Genomic DNA, 17004 nt, shown 5'->3' on the forward strand with positions numbered 1-17004 from the left:
TTTAAGAAAATGGACTTTCTTTTGGTCGCGGTATATCCTTGAACAAATATTCAATTCCTTGTACTGATAGTCAAAAATAACACACATTAAAGTTAACAACGATTGTTGTGGTGACCTTACTCCGACAATGTTTGAAGATACGGCTAAAATAGTTCCATGCATTTCTCTTTTTCGGTATCGGAAATTTCATTATTCGTTCCTTTTGGCTTATTTCGATATTGGAAAACTTTGACCGCCAAACGATCCTTCCTTTGATCCGATTTAGTTCAAATTTTGCATTGGGACTTTTTTGTCAAAGGTTTCTGAAATTCTGAGATGACATATTTGTTTAACTTATCCCAAGTCCCGCTGAAAGTTCTCTAAATAAAAAAGATGTATCCGCATAGTTTGTTTACACACAAGGTTTACACAACTAAATTTCGGTCGACGTTCTGTATACAGAGTAAATCGTGTTTTCAAGCCATTGAACAAGCTTCGATACACTGAATGGCATTGTAGACACCGGAACAGAATTTTAATAGATTACTAACTAACGAACAAATAAGACATAAGACTGACTCGTTAAATAAGATGCAAACAAACCGAAAAATTTAGTAAACTGGGGTAGACTAAATGAGCGTGAAAATAATCTTTGACATTTGCTCAAATCTACCCATTTGAGCAAATGTGAAAGATTGTTTTCACGCTCATTTAGTTTACCCCGGTCTTAATCATAATATCGTTCATCAGAGAAATGTCAAAAAGAAGCAACAACTAATTCAGTTTGCTTTACATTCATCATTCACCATTCACCACAAAATTGAAACGGTATTGAATACTACTCCGACTAACAGAGTTGCCAGGTCATTTTTTCAAAAATCTGTATTTGACACAAAAATCTATATGTACCACATCTTTACAAGATGTACTACATATTGTGACCGGAGTTTATTGAGTTAGCTTTAAAGCTTTAAAGAAGTTTCCAGTGATTCCAGATGGAATAAAACACGTACCCCAGTTCGCACCCTGTCGACACCGTTCCATTGACTAAATGTTATCGTAGGCACACGGCTAGACATGAGATAGGAACTTGAGAGCATTTAGTTATCTCATCTTTTGGCAACCACTAAAAGTTATATATAAAAGGTTGCCTGTCACAACTGTCACACAAAATGACGATGTAAAACCTGTAACGTGTAACGTGTGCTGTAATAGAAGAAGAACACATCACCGTCTTTCGAACGAAGCACACAACGTGCTTTGTTCAATTCTGTAAAAATCTGTAAATCTGAGATGAAAATTCTGTATTGTAAATCTGTATATGAAAATGATGAGAAATTAAAGCACAACAAAAGGAAAAAGTCATTAAATCGAATCTGAAAATGACAGTTACTTTTTGTTGTGCTTTAATTTCTTATCATTTTCATATACAGATTTACAGTACAGAATTTTTATCTCCCGATACAGATTAACAGATTTTTACAGAATTGAACAAAGCACGTTGTGTGCTTCGTTCGAAAGTTTATTGTAATGTAATTGGCAATCATTTCTTTTTACTATTTTACATTAAGACCAATTTCACCAATCTTTCCATGTTATCAGGAGAAATTTTGGGACACATAAAGAATTACGCTAAAATAATTACAAGAAAAGTTAATATAGATAAACCGTCAGTAGCATATGGAATCATTTCTAGTTTTTACTATTCCTTTTATTTAATTTGTTAGTATTATCACAAAATCATGATAACGATTCTATTCTATAAAAGTATACTTATTGCCTTTCCCGTATAGAAAGTTGAGATGAGTAGTACGTAAAACTGCTAGGATCGTCGGGGCGCCAGTGAACCGGAAGCTATCCTCCAACCGGAATCACTGGACCGACCCAGGCATCCTCTCGGTCGGGCGTTGACAGGTATCGAAAGCGTCGGTTTCGGGAGGGCCTCCTTCGTCGGGGAACTCTCCGTCGGTGTAGGCTAGATCCTTCGGCGGGGGCTAGTCGAGTAGCCGCCACAACACCGATTCGAGTCGTCGAGGCGCCAGCGAACCGGAAGCCATGCTCCAACCGGAATCGCGGGACCGACCTCGGCACTCCATCGGGTGTCCCGTGTGGTGTAAGAGACTCGGTGTCGGGAGATTCTCCTTCGCCGGGGAACTCTCCGTCGGAGTAGTCTAGATCCTTTGTCGGGGACTAGATGAGTAGATCGTCGCGTGGTACCGCTAGGATCGTCCGAGCGCCAGTGAACCGGAAGTCACGCTCCAACCGGAATCATTGGATCGATTTAGGCATCCTTTCGGTCGGGTCGTAGACGCGTACCGTAAGCGTCGGTTCAGGAGGACTTCCCTCGTCGGGGAACCCTCCGTCGGGGAACCCTCCGTCGGTGTAGACTAGATCTTTTGGCGGAGACTAGTCGAGTAGCTCCGCGGCGTAGCATCAGTTTTGGGTCGTCGAGGCGCAGGTGAACCGGAAGTTACCCTCCAGCCGACATCACTGGACCGACCTCGTCATCCAACTGGTCGATCCCTCGAGAGCAGGATTCTGATCCCCATTCTGCATGAATCTGGGGAGGGTGCTGTGAGCACCAATAGGCTTCCACCCCGAAGTAATACCTAGCGGTGGTGCCGGGGAGGTAGGGTTGGAGATCCAAGGTGTTTTAGTGGGAAGTTCCAATCAACAGTTGGGTAGTCCTGTGGAGAGTCCCACACTCCGTGCGTAAATGCATTTCACCTTGTAAAAAAAAATATGGAAAGTTTACACAAACACTTGAAAGACTGACTAGTGTCCTATACCATTCGACACAGTTCATTGAGCTGAGCAATGTATGTGTGTATGTATGTGTGTATGTCTGTGAGAATGTGTCAAACACTGTCACTCATTTTCCTCGGAGTTGGCTTGACCGATTTTCACAAACTTAGGCTTAGTTAACAAATCTCGTAGTCCCATAGAATGCTATTGAATTTCATCATGCTTTTATAGGGTAAAGTGTGTTTAAAATTGCACACCGTCATTTAAAGCGACGATGCAAAAAAGGTAAAATTCTTTTATATTTGGCTCAAAAAGATTTAATTTGTAGGCTATATTAGTTACTTATTAAACGCACCGACAGCGGGTATTTCGTTCAACAAGCTAAAATTAAAATTAAACTGCATTCAACTTGAAATTTATTTTTTTATAGAAGATATTTTTTATTCAGGCTTGTACAACCTTTACGTGGCCGATTGATCTGAGTTTTTAGCTATTTTTTTTTGTATTGGATCTCGTTGTCACCCTTTTTCTAGGGGGAGAAGAGCTTCCATTTGCCTCCTTCGAGGATTGAGGGGCAGTTTGTTCGTGGTTCGTCTCGTCATCCATTGCCGTTGTATTGTTGTTGATTTCGTTGCTAGTTGCTGTAGATGCGCCTTGTTGTACATTGTTTGCAGTTGCTGGTTGGTTGGATGGTAAGCGTCATCGATCCTTATATTCGTAAAACTATGTCCCAGTACGGAGAGATTCTCTCTATCGAAAAAGAAAAGTGGAAGAACTTTTTCCCCGGTATTCTAAATGACGTACGTTTGTTACGCATGCGCTTGAAGAGGCCTATACCTTCTCATGTAACTTTCGGTCAGGATACAAGAATCCCGTGCAAATCACTTGTTACCTATGACAATCAGATGGCCACATGTCAATATTGCCAAAAAGCTGTTCACTACGGTAAGCCATGTGATAAACTGGACTACCTGAAATTGAATGAATAGAACCCAACAGCTGAAAAAAAATTTTCACTGTTGAGTAGACATAACTCATCTTTCAGTATATTTTTACAAGTGCTTTATGGAAACTACTTAGAGTCACTTTACCTAAAATTAGGTTATAAAACGAAACCTTGAACTTAAGTGAATTGTTCTCAAAATTTGGTATTAGGTATTATATGTCAATTTTATCGAAATTAGTTCGTCATTACATCACACGGATTATTTTTCGGTTCTTTAGTCCTAGTGAGTATCCTATTGTGCTTGATCCATGCATTGTTTGCAATTATTTTTCAACGACTCGTTCTATATTGTTCAAAGCATAGTAGTTCGAATTAGACAGCTAGTGCAACTTGGCAGTAAAACTTAAATTGCTCAACTGACGAAATTGTTCAACTTCAAGAACTGTACTAAAAAAAGGCAACAGACAAAATAGATCACCGAAAATTCAGTTTATGTCGGATATATTTGAAATTCTCAGAGAATAAAAAAATATATATTAGCTATGTTTTAGCAAAGTTGACTTATTTAACCTTCTTCCGGGTTAATGTCCGCACCTTGGACTTCACACTATTCATCAAATTCTGTGCAGCACTTGTGCCCTCTTTCTTACACACTTTCATCCACTCTCTCGTCAAATCTTTGTCGTTTTGAAGGACTTTCCCTGATTCCTGAAGCTTTCCCTCTAGAATCGCTCAGAAATTTTGTATTGAGTAATGCTCTGGCGATTTTGGTGGATTTGTTTCATTCGGTATCGAATCACCGGTGTCGTATAATGGCCCGATGCCAGCCCTACCAAAATAGAGCGTCATCTTCGTGGAACATGAGAAAGGCATTTTTCTTAACATACATATCTGTTGAGGGGGCCGGTGGTTATGTACCGCCTGCAGGATTTACCGCACCTACACATTCCTTGTCACTTCAAGTGCTTTTTGGCAAATTATTCCATCTTCTTCTTTCGAAACTTCTTCTGAACATCAAAGCGGGACTTCCCGAATTTGATTAATTTTTACTCGTCCAATACAAAGTTATACTCGAAAGAAAGTGCATTTTTTCAAAAACAGTCTTTACTGGATTTTGTTCCTGGAATGATTTCGATTTCCGATAGCTTACTTTTCCAGGAAAACAATCACTTGTGTTCAAGAACCAAATTTTAAATATTTTCTTCTATTACAGATTCCCAACCATCAACATCTACGAAACCGACGCTTTCCAGTTTATCCAGTCAACTAGGAAGTGGTGTCGAGCATAGCCCACCGGTCGTAAGTAGTCTTTATATATTGCTTCATTACTAGAATATGAAGACGAAAAATGACAAATGTCCCCACCAGAAGAGGAAATCCGTCATGATGTTATTTTAAATTGATAACTCTTCCAACTGACGTATGGAAAAGACTAATTGAGAAGCGTTGTTTCATTCGTACATCCATTGACTGTTCGTTCCACGGTCAGGAAACGGTGTTCAGCGATGGAATGATAGGAAATAACTTTCAATCTATTTTCCCTTTTAACTGTTCTGCGAAAATGGCAGTTATGCTAAAAATAGTTCCAGTGTATTGTAATCGCTCTAATAGAATTGCCATAATGATAATCAAATGACAGTAGCCATAACCTCACAAAACAGACGACCAACAGTGGCGCGCCGATAACGAATGTGACCTTGAATAGTGCTCGAACTTTCCTGCGTCACAATCTCCGAATGTTAGAGTAATCAAAACATCCGCCCGTGTTGCATTGTGCGTTTTTCCCCGGGCGCAAATTTGGTGCTGCTCCGGAATCACACCATACCTGACGTCAGTTTGGCTTCGTGTTGTGGAAGGAATATCAGTGGCGTGCCACCAAGCGGACGCTTTTTTATAGGAATTTCTTATGTTTTTTGATAAGATGTAGATTTACACGTCGGTTTGGCGAGGCCATCTCATTATCGTTGATGACTCACAGGTATTGACAAAATTGCGGTCGAAGTCTTGTTAAAGCTGGCCTGATTTCGTTGCATTTAAAAAAAATCCACTAACACTACTACTGCACATCGATGTTAGCTTGCGCAATCATCATAATCATTAATATTCGGTCTTTCAAAGGTTTGTTTTGATAAACATGGTGGACGAATTTTGGGTGCACCCGGTGTAGCTGCGCTTGATGATTGTTTCTATTTTTGAATTCGCTGTTTACTAAATATTCTTCTGTCTGGCCCCAACACGCTCACAATCCCAGTCTATCTTGATGTCAGGTGTATTATTTAACTGTGATGCAAAGGAAAATTGATACACCGAACAAGAATGTGGTTCATGTAAAGTTGTTGTAAATCGGCTGTCTCAGTTTGTTGTTGTTTTTTTTCAGAAATAGTGAAAGTGAAATGATTGGATATAATAAACCCAGATTTCGGTCAACTGTATCACTGCTACAGCTTCCGACTGTAGTGGCTGCTAACCAAATCAGGCAGAAATTTCACTGGATCTTTGTGAGCGTCATTGAATGTTGTATACATTTCTTCAGGCACTCGCGCAATCATGTAGTAAACAGTGAAATCATTACCATAACCTTTCGAATTTCCCGAGATAGTTGCTTCAAATTGTTAGCTGGCTTTCCCACAAGTTTACTCTGCATGACATTTTCGATAAGGTTTGCGGTGGCGGTCAAATCAAGGTTTCTTCCTTCAAGGTTCGACGATAATTACTTCAGTCAGACAGTAATAAATAAGGAACTCAAATTTCATCGCTGTTGACTTTGAATGAGTTAGCACTCGACCTTCGGTGCAAAAATGAATCCTTGCTTAAGCAGTAAATGCACCACGATTTAAACAGGTGCATTTGCTACAACTAAATAAATCGAATAGTGTTATATACGTTCAATTTTATAAGGATTGCAAAACAATTGAATTTACCAAAGACAAAAGTGTAACAACTGACACTAACACATTTTTTTCTTATATTTGTAAAATAGGACACGTTATGTTGAAGCAGATGTGCCAACAAGAAACTTTCAAATATTGGAAAAAGAGGCGGCTTCAATGCATTTATTTCTTTTATCAAGTATAAACATCATGTCGGTCGACGTCAAAAGGTTTCGTTTGTAAATTTCAAGTGATTTCTTGTGTGAAAAGCTTCTCGCAATCAAATTCACGCTCTGAGATGCTCCTTCGTAACACATGGATCAATAAGTCCCGAGACTAACAATGGAAACAACATTTTTTTTTGCAAAATTTTTTTTTATTCATCAACATAATCACCCTTTAGGGTGATACAATGGTTCCAACGTTTTTCCAATTTTTCAATACCATGTTTATGAAAAAATTTATCTTGCGCTTCAAAATAAGCTTCAGTTTCAGCGATGACCTCCTCATTTGAGCCAAATCTTTTTCCCTGGAGCATTTTTTTAAGATCAGCAAAGAGCCAGTAGTCACTGGGGGCTAAATCTGGCAAGTATGGGGGGTGGGGAAGCAGATCAAAGCCCAATTCGTTCAATTTCGCCATTGTTTTCATCGACTTGTGGCAGGGTGCATTGTCTCAATCGCGGCATCCACTTGTAAAAAACCTTTTTCATGTTCAATTTTTCATGAAATTCATTTGTGTCGGTACGACCACGTTTAAACTAAGCGAACCACCGACAAATCGTTGCTTTTGATGGACAAGAGTCCGGATAACATTTTTCAATCCATTGTTTCGCTTGCACGGTGTTTTTACCCATTAAAAACAATGTTTTATCAAAACATGAAACTCGTTTTTTTCCATTTTTTAAACAAACTACAAAACGACTTTACTCCAACCTCGATAACTCAGCTGTTTCTGGTCGGATCGACTTAAAATTTTGACCCGTTTCAAGCAAAGGTTAGTACTCTAGAAAGACGTGGTTACTGGTTTACTACGAGCGCCATCTCTGCTTGAGTCTCGGGACTTATTGATCCATGTGTTACATTACTACATACATTTACTTTACCAGGATGCTTGACAGTGCGCTAAACGAAATCAGGATTGTTTTTCTATCAGACATGCTTCATTTAAGTCAGAACAGTGTCATTTCGTCATTTTGCAGGATGTATTTTCGCAGAGAAGATGATTTTACCGAATCATTAAATTGTCTTAATATCGTTTTGAAATTCATTTTAAATAATGAAATAGTACGTCTTAAATATTAACTCTTCAATTAAAATCATTTCCCCTTTTGCTTTTTTCATAAAAAACGGATATACAATCACTGTGAAAACCGACTTTTGAATCGAAATCTGGGAGGCAGTTCAGTGTAATAAAGGGAAAACATAATTTCTAAAGTTTGGCTATATACATGGCACCGTAAAACGAATAAAGTTCTTAGAACTAATTATATTATTCTTGTATTGTGCGTGTATTGTTAGTTGATAGTAAACAAAAATTTATTTCGGAAATATCGGTGCCCAGTTTCAGGTTGTGGGAGTAGCGGAAATAGTGATCAAAAACTCTAAAATGTAACTCACTTCATTTTCTCAGAGACGCCCAAACCGATTATCACAAAAGTGAGGCTCAAGTGAAAGGTCTTACGGTTCCATATATTGGTATTGAATTTCATCCTGATCCGACTGCCGGTTTCAGAACTACAGAATAAAGTGTGGTCAAAATTTCAGGAAATACTATTCTAAATATGGAAATACTATTCTAAATATGGTTCAAAACTTTTTTAAATTGTAGTTGCTGGTTAAACGAACCGAACTTAAGCTGAAATGAATGGTCTTTTGGTTTCACCGACTACTCCGAAGTTACAGGGTAAAGTGGTTATAAAATTTAGAACTGTCATTTAGAGTGAAGATAAAAAACCTGCTTTAATCTACCTAGTGGTGTAATGATGGCTTTCTCACATTGCTCATATTTTTATAAATATTACCTGCTTAGAGATTTTTTTTAAAAAAAGCTAATGAATGCATAAAAATGTTATATCCGTACATACATCCAAACATACATACATTTGAACGTACGCAAGTGAAAACATGAAGAATGCACATTCACAGCATTACTTTTTCTTGTGTGCATTCTCACTTCCACTCGGTCATATCGAACTAAGAAACATGACTTTTAGTAGACAGGGCAAACGAAGTGATTACAGGTTTGTATGCAAGCGACCACTCGGTGGTCGAAAGTCGAAACGTCGGGCAGTATGACTTCGGCTAGAGCCGAATATATCCTAATATAACATTTTCTTTATCATATTTTATCATATTTATGCCCTTTCGGTCAAATGACATTCGGCGACACGGTTTTCGGCTAGTTACTTAGTTTTTACAATTATTCGAGAAAAAAAGTTCCGGTAGTAAGGTAAATTCCGGTCATGGATAATTTTCATGGGAGAAGAGTATTACTCGTGATATGAATAATTTTGAGTCCTGTCTTTGAGGTGTATTTTTATTGATTTATTTAGTTAATTTATTTGAAAAGCAGGGAAAAGTCCGATGGAGATAAAATATAGCAATCTCTCTCTCTCCAGCAGGCATAAAACCTCCTCATCTTTTGTATCACAGTCATGGACGATTGTCATGGTTTCATGGGAAAATAAAACGATTGATTTCATGATTTTTTATGAGCGCATTTCTTCCTGTGTACTAAATAAAAAACAAAAATGCAGAATATATGGTGTCGTATGAGTCGTGAAACAAAAAGCAACTTAGGAATGAGATTTTTAGCACTGTTCAAAAAACGCCAACACCTAGTAGGAAGTAAATAATAAGCAGTAGGGTTAAAAACTGGTTTCTCAATAACAGTATTTTATACGAACTCTTAATATATAAGACGGAAAGAAAAAAGAAGCACGACAGATCTTTGTTTTATAGAAGAAAAAAATTATCCCCTATTAACGAGTTATCACGTCTAGAATACGATATAGAACCGCGTAAACTGCACGCGGAAGTTAGACGAAAAATTGAACAGCAACTAAAACCTTCTAACGAACGAAAATTAACACATCACTCAGTTAGTCGTCCCAGAGATGTCTATCTCCTCTGTGTGACGAAGAGCAAGCAAAATTTCTCCCCTCGCACTGACAACTTCAACGAGAGCTCTTCTCTTTCACATTTATACACCACTGTTGTGTAGAGTGTGCACGCATCATGCGTGCGTTTGTTTATTTCCTTTTACCTCTTCCACTGAATCGCACCAAAGTGCTAGAGCATTAGCTAATAAATCCTCTGAGGTGGATGCAGATACTTTTACAGAGGTGTACACGCCGGTAAGCACTCTGCTGTATGGTTTTCGTAGATGAAGCGTGGACACGCAAAATCAGCTAAATAAAACAATTTATCGTAAAATTTTCGGTTTTCCTTGCAAATTTTTCATAGCAAGGCCAGATCTACTCTCTATTAATTGAAGTTCACAGAAGTGTTCGCTCACCATCACGCGCCAGTGGTCACTTGGGTGCATTTAGACGAGAGCGCTTGTGAGCGATTCATAAGAAGAGAATGTGTTTCACTCGCGCCAGCTGCTTTAACCACAAGCACACACTCAAATGCTGTCTATTCGGCACTGAGAAGAAGTGCGCTTTCCTCTTTGTGCGGTGCTTCGTTTTTTGCATCCTCGGTGTGGCAAAAATCTGACTCTAGCGTGTATAACTCTGGTGAAATGCCATCTCTGGTGACTGGTACACAAATGGCACTTTCATTATCAAACCCGTATGACTTGTATGACAACTTTCGAAAGGCCATGTGTAAAATTTTATGACATTTCGATTAGTCAGAAAAAAAGACATTTAAGAGTCATTTTCAAAACAATGGTTTCAAAATAATTTCGTGTGTTAATTTATCATTACTTCTTAATGAAACAAAAAAACTGTTCAAGCTCAGCAATGGCTTCAAAAGTGTTATCCGGACTCTGCTCCGTTGAAAAGAACCATTTGTTATTGGTTTGCTGAATTTAAAAGTGATCATATAGATCCCAATGGTGGTGGTCGTCCAATTGAGGTTGTTATTCTAGAAAAAGCCAAAGGAAATCCGTCAAATAGGATATATCTAATCGTAAAATTGAAACTGCGTGAGATAGCTGAGGCCGTAAATATATCAGTAGGCAGTGTGTTTACAATTATGCATTTGACTACGAGCATAAATCAAATAAACATAGATTTCCCAGTGTAATACTAATGTAGTTGAGCAACCCGTGACAGCAAAAGCACCGTCTGGTGGAGAATGGGTGCGTAAATGCTCCTAAAATGCATGCATAAAGTTGCCTGCGCATTTAACAAAACCACAGTAGCTAATGGAAAAAAGTACACCCGTTTCTCACTAGAGGTGCTGTTAGTGTCTCCGTACAATGGGAAATCTATGTTTATTTGATTTATGCTACGAGAAAACTCTTTTCAAAGTGAGTGTCGCGTTCACTTACAGCCCATCAAAAACAACAATGCTCTGATATTAGGCCATGTTCCATCATTTCACTGCGGAATCAAAACGATCCGAGTGGACTGCAGACGATGAAATACGTCCAAATCGTGGATTGGCACACCTTCCCAGCTGACTGGTTAAGGATTCAGTATTTTGAGATGCACATGGTATAATCTTTAGCGACTATCTTAATGCAAAAATCAAGGAAAAACGACCTCATATGTCGTAGAAAAACCACTTTTTTACTAAGACAACGCACTGGTTCACAAGTCTATGGTAACGATATTTAAATTGAACGAATCCGAATAGGAAATCCAGCCTCTAACTATTGGTAGAGTTGCGGTGAAAACTATTGTTTTGGTCATCAAGTAGTAGACAGTGGCGTAATTACCGGGGACTGAGGGGCTATCTTTTGCTCATCAGGCACTTACTTTTTACATTGGCAATCGAGTGATCCGTTCACCGAGTTCTGTTCTTTCTAAAGGCCTCTTCCTACAAATCAAACCGAGCTCCTTGCGACGAAATTACGCCACTGGTAATAGACAAGAGCTGTCAATGTAGTTAAATAGACACTGATCGAAAAAAGATGGAAGGTTGCTTTTCCAACAGCAGCATCACCACCGTACCAGTAGAGGTATACTGAAGCCATACAAAAGAAAACAGTTGTGTGGAATCCACCTTCTACAAAGCAAAACGCTTATTGGACTGCTTATCTTCCACGGTCATGAATGCTGGATATGATGGCGAAAGTCAACGCACACATAGTGTTGTTTACAGTTGGCTGAGTATGTCATTAGGATGCGGTTCGACGGCCTTGTGCTAAAGCCCTTTCAAATAATTTTAACCCTGTTATATTTTCTAGAATTCTCTCTCAATGCTTCAATGTAATTGTTCAGACTGGCTATTACCCTGACTGCCTCAAAGTGGCTAAAGTTATTCCCGTTTACAAGTCTGGTGATCGTTATGATTGTAATAATTATCGTCCTATATCGACTCTGTCTGTCTTCAACAAAATCTTTGAAAAACTATTGGTAAATAGACTCCTCGAATTTTTAAACAAACATAGTGTCCTTTATAAATTTCAGTATGGCTTTAGACAAGGTTCTAGCACAAATACCGCTATCATAGAATTAGTAGACAATATAATGAGCGAGATTGACCAAAAAAACATGATTGGTGCCTTATTTTTAGATCTCAAAAAAGCCTTTGACACTTTGGATCACACTATTCTCTTGGACAAACTTCAGTGCTACGGCATCAGGGGCATCGCGAACTCTATTATCAGTAGCTACTTGACAAACAGAAAACAATTCGTGTCCATCGAGGGCGACTGTAGCAATCTTGCTGCTATAAACATTGGAGTGCCACAGGGTAGCAATATAGGACCACTATTATTTCTTTTGTATATTAATGATATAGGTAACCTGCAACTCACAGGGACACCGCGGTTATTTGCCGACGACACAGCTCTATTTTATCCTAACAATGACATCAATGCTATTATAAACTCAATGGAGAGCGATTTAAGTATTTTAGATCAATATTTTAGTGCAAATTTATTATCCTTAAATCTTATAAAAACTAAATATATGATTTTCCGGTCCATAAGGAAAATAATACCAATCCATCGTCATCCTAAATTGGGACATTATATTATTGAAAATGTGGACTGTTTCAAATATTTGGGTGTATATTTTGACCCCACGTTAACCTGGATTCACCATATTAAATCTATTGAAAAACATGTGGCTTCCTACTGCGGTATTTTGTGGAGGGTCAAGTCATATGTTCCTAAGCGTGCACTTCTAAACTTTTATTTTGCTTACATCCATTCACAGCTCACTTATTTGGTGTCGGTGTGGGGTCGCGCCGCTGGCTCTCATCTAAAAAAAATTCAAACTCTACAAAACAGGTGTCTCAAAATCATCTTCAATAAACCCCTACTGTTTTCAAGCTTATTGTTATACTCCGATAATACCCATAACATCTTACCTCTGGCATACTTATGTGATGTTCAAACATTACTGTTCGTTCATGATATACTACACAACACATCAACTCACCATAATTTACAGTTTCCAACTTTAACTCACTCTCGAACTACACGTCGTAGTAACAACCTGCTTCGCGTTCGAGCAGTCACAAACATTGGTCAAAGAAGGATTCTTTTTGTTGGTCCAATAAAATATAACGCACTTCCACTTGACATTCAAAGAACATCCAGCCGTGCCTTATTCGGGGCTAGACTGAAGTATCATTTTAAGCATAGACTGAACGAGATATTTAATTAATGTAGTTCCTTAATTTCTTCCTTGTTTTACAAACTGTCAACAGTAATTCATTCTTGTATATTTTTTTTTTTTAGTTAGCCTGCATCATTGTGGATCCCTTAAAAGGAAACCAATTCCACTGGGATTCCGCAATATTAATTAATAAAGTTTAATTGCACATCATGAAAATACAAACATCTCAGCGTATTGTAACGTAAGACTTTCTTTTAGTAGTATTTTTGCCAGATTATTATTTTTTTTTTGAGCTGAGATAAGTTTGCGTCCACTACCAGGGTGGTTCACAAATTGAAGCTCTTTGGTGTGGGGGAGTGTGGTGGGCAAAAAAAAAAAAAAAAAAAAAAAAAAAAATACGACCCGTTAGATACAAGAAACGTTGAATGACCGAATTTGTTGGCATCGTTTATTGGATAATTAAAGGACTTCGTAAGCATAGGCTTGGAAGTATGTGTTTTTTAGCATTACCAACGTGTATTACTCGACATGATGTTCAAAAATGAACGAAATCTGTCTTCGTTGACATCTCGTATACTCGTATATCACTCGGGTGGTGATGAACAGAGTATCGTAATTCAACCGAAGAATGTGTACATGTTCCCAATTTATAAATATCTTATTCATGATAATTATCATTTCAGGTTAGCATCTACAGAAATATGCTTTCAGTTCCATGACCCCAATGAGCTCCCATCAAATTCAAAAGCTCAGTTTTAAAGAAGCACGATGAATTGTATAGAAACTTGAAAAATAGTTTGGAAGTGATTCTTAAAACCCAAACTCACCGGATAAATGTTTCGGATAGTGGATTAGGCCGTGAAATTGGAAGCATCAAAAGATGCACATCCGATAACAATCGTACTAAACAATTGCATCGATCCTTTAAGAACTAGCGATGACATAATTTTGCCACGAAACTCTCCATCACTCAACGTCAAAACTGCGTGGCGAATGTTGGTTAGATATTTTCAAGGTTGGGACTATAAAAAAAGGCGAAGAATCAAATGTGTGTGCGCGAGTGCAAACCGAAAGTAAAACCGGATTACGCAAGCACGTTTCACTATCCGGGTCGGGTGTGCGATGAGCACGTGATTTTCCTATCAACAACAGAAAAAGCGGATACCCGACAAACGATCAGCTTGTTGTTCTAGTTTCCTCCCTTTTATAAAACGACGTTTGTAAGCATGCGAGTTAAGCCATTACTTCCGCGTCGTTGCAGTCGTAGATTGGCGCAGCCTGCTTAACCGCTCGATATAGCATTTCTAATTACGAACAAAAGTATGCCGCACTTTGAACCCACTCAGTTTGTCGTTGCCAACTGCGTATGAGTCGTTCGAGTTAATAGATGTTTTACTACTCTAGTAGTTGATAGTTAGCACCATCGATGACCGGACGGCGGTAGAATTAATGTAAAATGTAAACATGCACTCACTGCCGTTCCTCGAAGAATCATCCTAGGATTTCGATTTCACCTGGGATCAGCCGATCGGTCGTCGAGTGAGCCGACCGAATGATGAATTGATTATTTGCTTATGGTATCATTTTTGCTACGACCACAAGTAACCGAAGTTGCACATGGAACATTGGTGTTGGTGTTATCAACTCGTTTTGCTAGCAGAGCGAGCACGATGAATCGACGGAATTCCGCGAAAGTCAGTCAGTGACGTCACTGGCCATGTGCTTTTCGCTGAGCCATAGACCGGTTATTATGATTGGTAGATCAACCCACCTGGGGGACACGGAGACAGGCGAACGGCTGGAATTGGATGATCTTGACATTGATCACGGTGACTACGACCTGTTTGATGACGTGTAGTCCTGCTATTATGTAGAGTAGCGTGATCCGGAGAGTGGAAATTTGCAAATGAAGGCCTGGTTGAAGATGCACTTTCGCTTGCTTTGCGTAGTTCGTATATTTAATCACTGCGTGCGGATTTGGTGTTAGGTAATAGCCACAGTGACCAGCTTCGCTTAACAAAAACTGTTTCTGAATCAGTTCGTCGGAGAAGAAGCGACGTTTGCCGCTTTGCGCTGTTGCGAAAAAAAAACACCGTAGAAAGCAACACGCGATAATTGTTGTTGCACGACTGCGCTGACGCATCATGGTCCGAACAACGTGGAACTTTTGAAGTGGTCTAATTGTTGAGCCAAACACACCAACACATGCTCAGGCTGGGCTTGCGTTCTATTTTTCGTTTATACGCGAACCAGTGCGCGAGGATTACGAAATCGAATGAGCTAGCCGGTTTGATGTTTTTTCCTTCATTTTTTCCGTTCTTCAACCTTTGAGCGAAATTCGTTGTCATCATCTAAAAAATGTGTTGAGGTTTTCTCGTAACCTGTTTGGTTGATTACTGAAGTTGGTTGAAACGGATGTAAATCAACTGAAAATGACGAAAGAATTTCGGCGGCATGATAATTCTTTCGGAATCATTCGTTTGCTAAGTATGGTAGAAGTGAACTCCGTGATTATGCAATAATTGAAAATATGCTTCCTGTTGTTCAGAAATGATGAACTTTTGATGCCAATGACTATTAGTAATTTAATTTTGCCCGAAAGTTGACGTTACTGAACCATACAGGTTGAAATTCAGAACTGTATGCTCCGGAATTGCTAGTTCTTTGGAAATTTGAGACTTGTCGTGGCTTCTGATCATTTTCCTGATGGGAAGGGAAGGATAAAATGAACATGGAAGGGAGCATCTGCAGCCTTCTCAACAAGACTTACCAAAAGTTTTTTGCTTTGCAGAACCAACAAACGGCCCAGATAAGAACAATTATGTAAGATATCACACTTCGCTTGGCAGCGTGATGAACTAACACTATAAACAACGAAGTATTGTATGAGAGCAAATAAATAGAAATCAATTTGCTATTGATGGCTTTAGTTCCACTGGAGCTCATATAATATGAAGAATATGAAGTCATCGCCCGGCGACGACCAGTTATACGGAGAATATACCGAAAATAGACATATATTCAATTAGTCAGTCTAACTATGACACGCAGTTTTCAGCTCCGCAAGGGCCAAAGCCCACAAATGTTGCGTTTACGACTGCCTTTTTTAGGCTCCTGAAGTCATTCAGTTATCGGCACAGAAATACACCTTGACTTGCGAGCTCCCGTTTTAGTGGTCTTTTACGACATGGAACAGTAAATCAGTGGTTCAACTGATGTTTTAGGTGCTACGAACCGAATTTAATTTTGCCCAAAAGTTGATGTTGCTAAAGGTTGAAGTTCAGAACTGTATGCTACGTTGCACTAGAGCAGGGGTTCCCAAACTATTTAGGTCATGGACCCGTTTGCTAAAATAAAATTAGGCTTCAGTCAACAAATTCCTTTAAAAATTCAATTTCTTGCTTTTTTATATCGATGTAAAATAGTTACCAATTTCTGCAGATAGTAAAATAAACATAACTTTTTTAGCGTAAATATTTCAAATAACAACTTATGTCAAACAATAGAGGGTCGATTTCTAGACCTCGTCGACCCCCATAGTCAGTTTTCGTTTACGTCGACCCCCGCAAAAAGAATATCGACCCCAAGGGATCTATATCGACCAGTTTGGGAACCCCTGCACTAGAGTATGTTTGTCATGAACCAAAAGTACTATAGGCACAATATTTAATATTATTAAAGCTACATATATCACTGATGTACAAGCTGAATAACGAAGGGC

The 17004-nt window shown here is 38.8% G+C and overlaps 1 protein-coding gene across 4 annotated transcripts in view; it reads left to right on the forward strand.

Annotated features, from left to right (window-relative positions):
- LOC131432719 (choline-phosphate cytidylyltransferase B-like) overlaps window positions 1-17004 on the forward strand; it is an 83166-nt gene that overhangs the window by 28717 nt on the left and 37445 nt on the right. For all 4 annotated transcript variants that reach the window (XM_058599186.1, XM_058599187.1, XM_058599185.1 and 1 more), the window contains exon 3: window positions 4884-4969. In XM_058599186.1, coding sequence (XP_058455169.1) covers window positions 4884-4969 — 86 coding nt within the window. The remainder of the gene's footprint in view (window positions 1-4883; window positions 4970-17004) is intronic.

The sequence above is a fragment of the Malaya genurostris genome, chromosome 2 (assembly GCF_030247185.1).
Source record: "Malaya genurostris strain Urasoe2022 chromosome 2, Malgen_1.1, whole genome shotgun sequence".
NCBI lineage: Eukaryota > Metazoa > Arthropoda > Insecta > Diptera > Culicidae > Malaya > Malaya genurostris.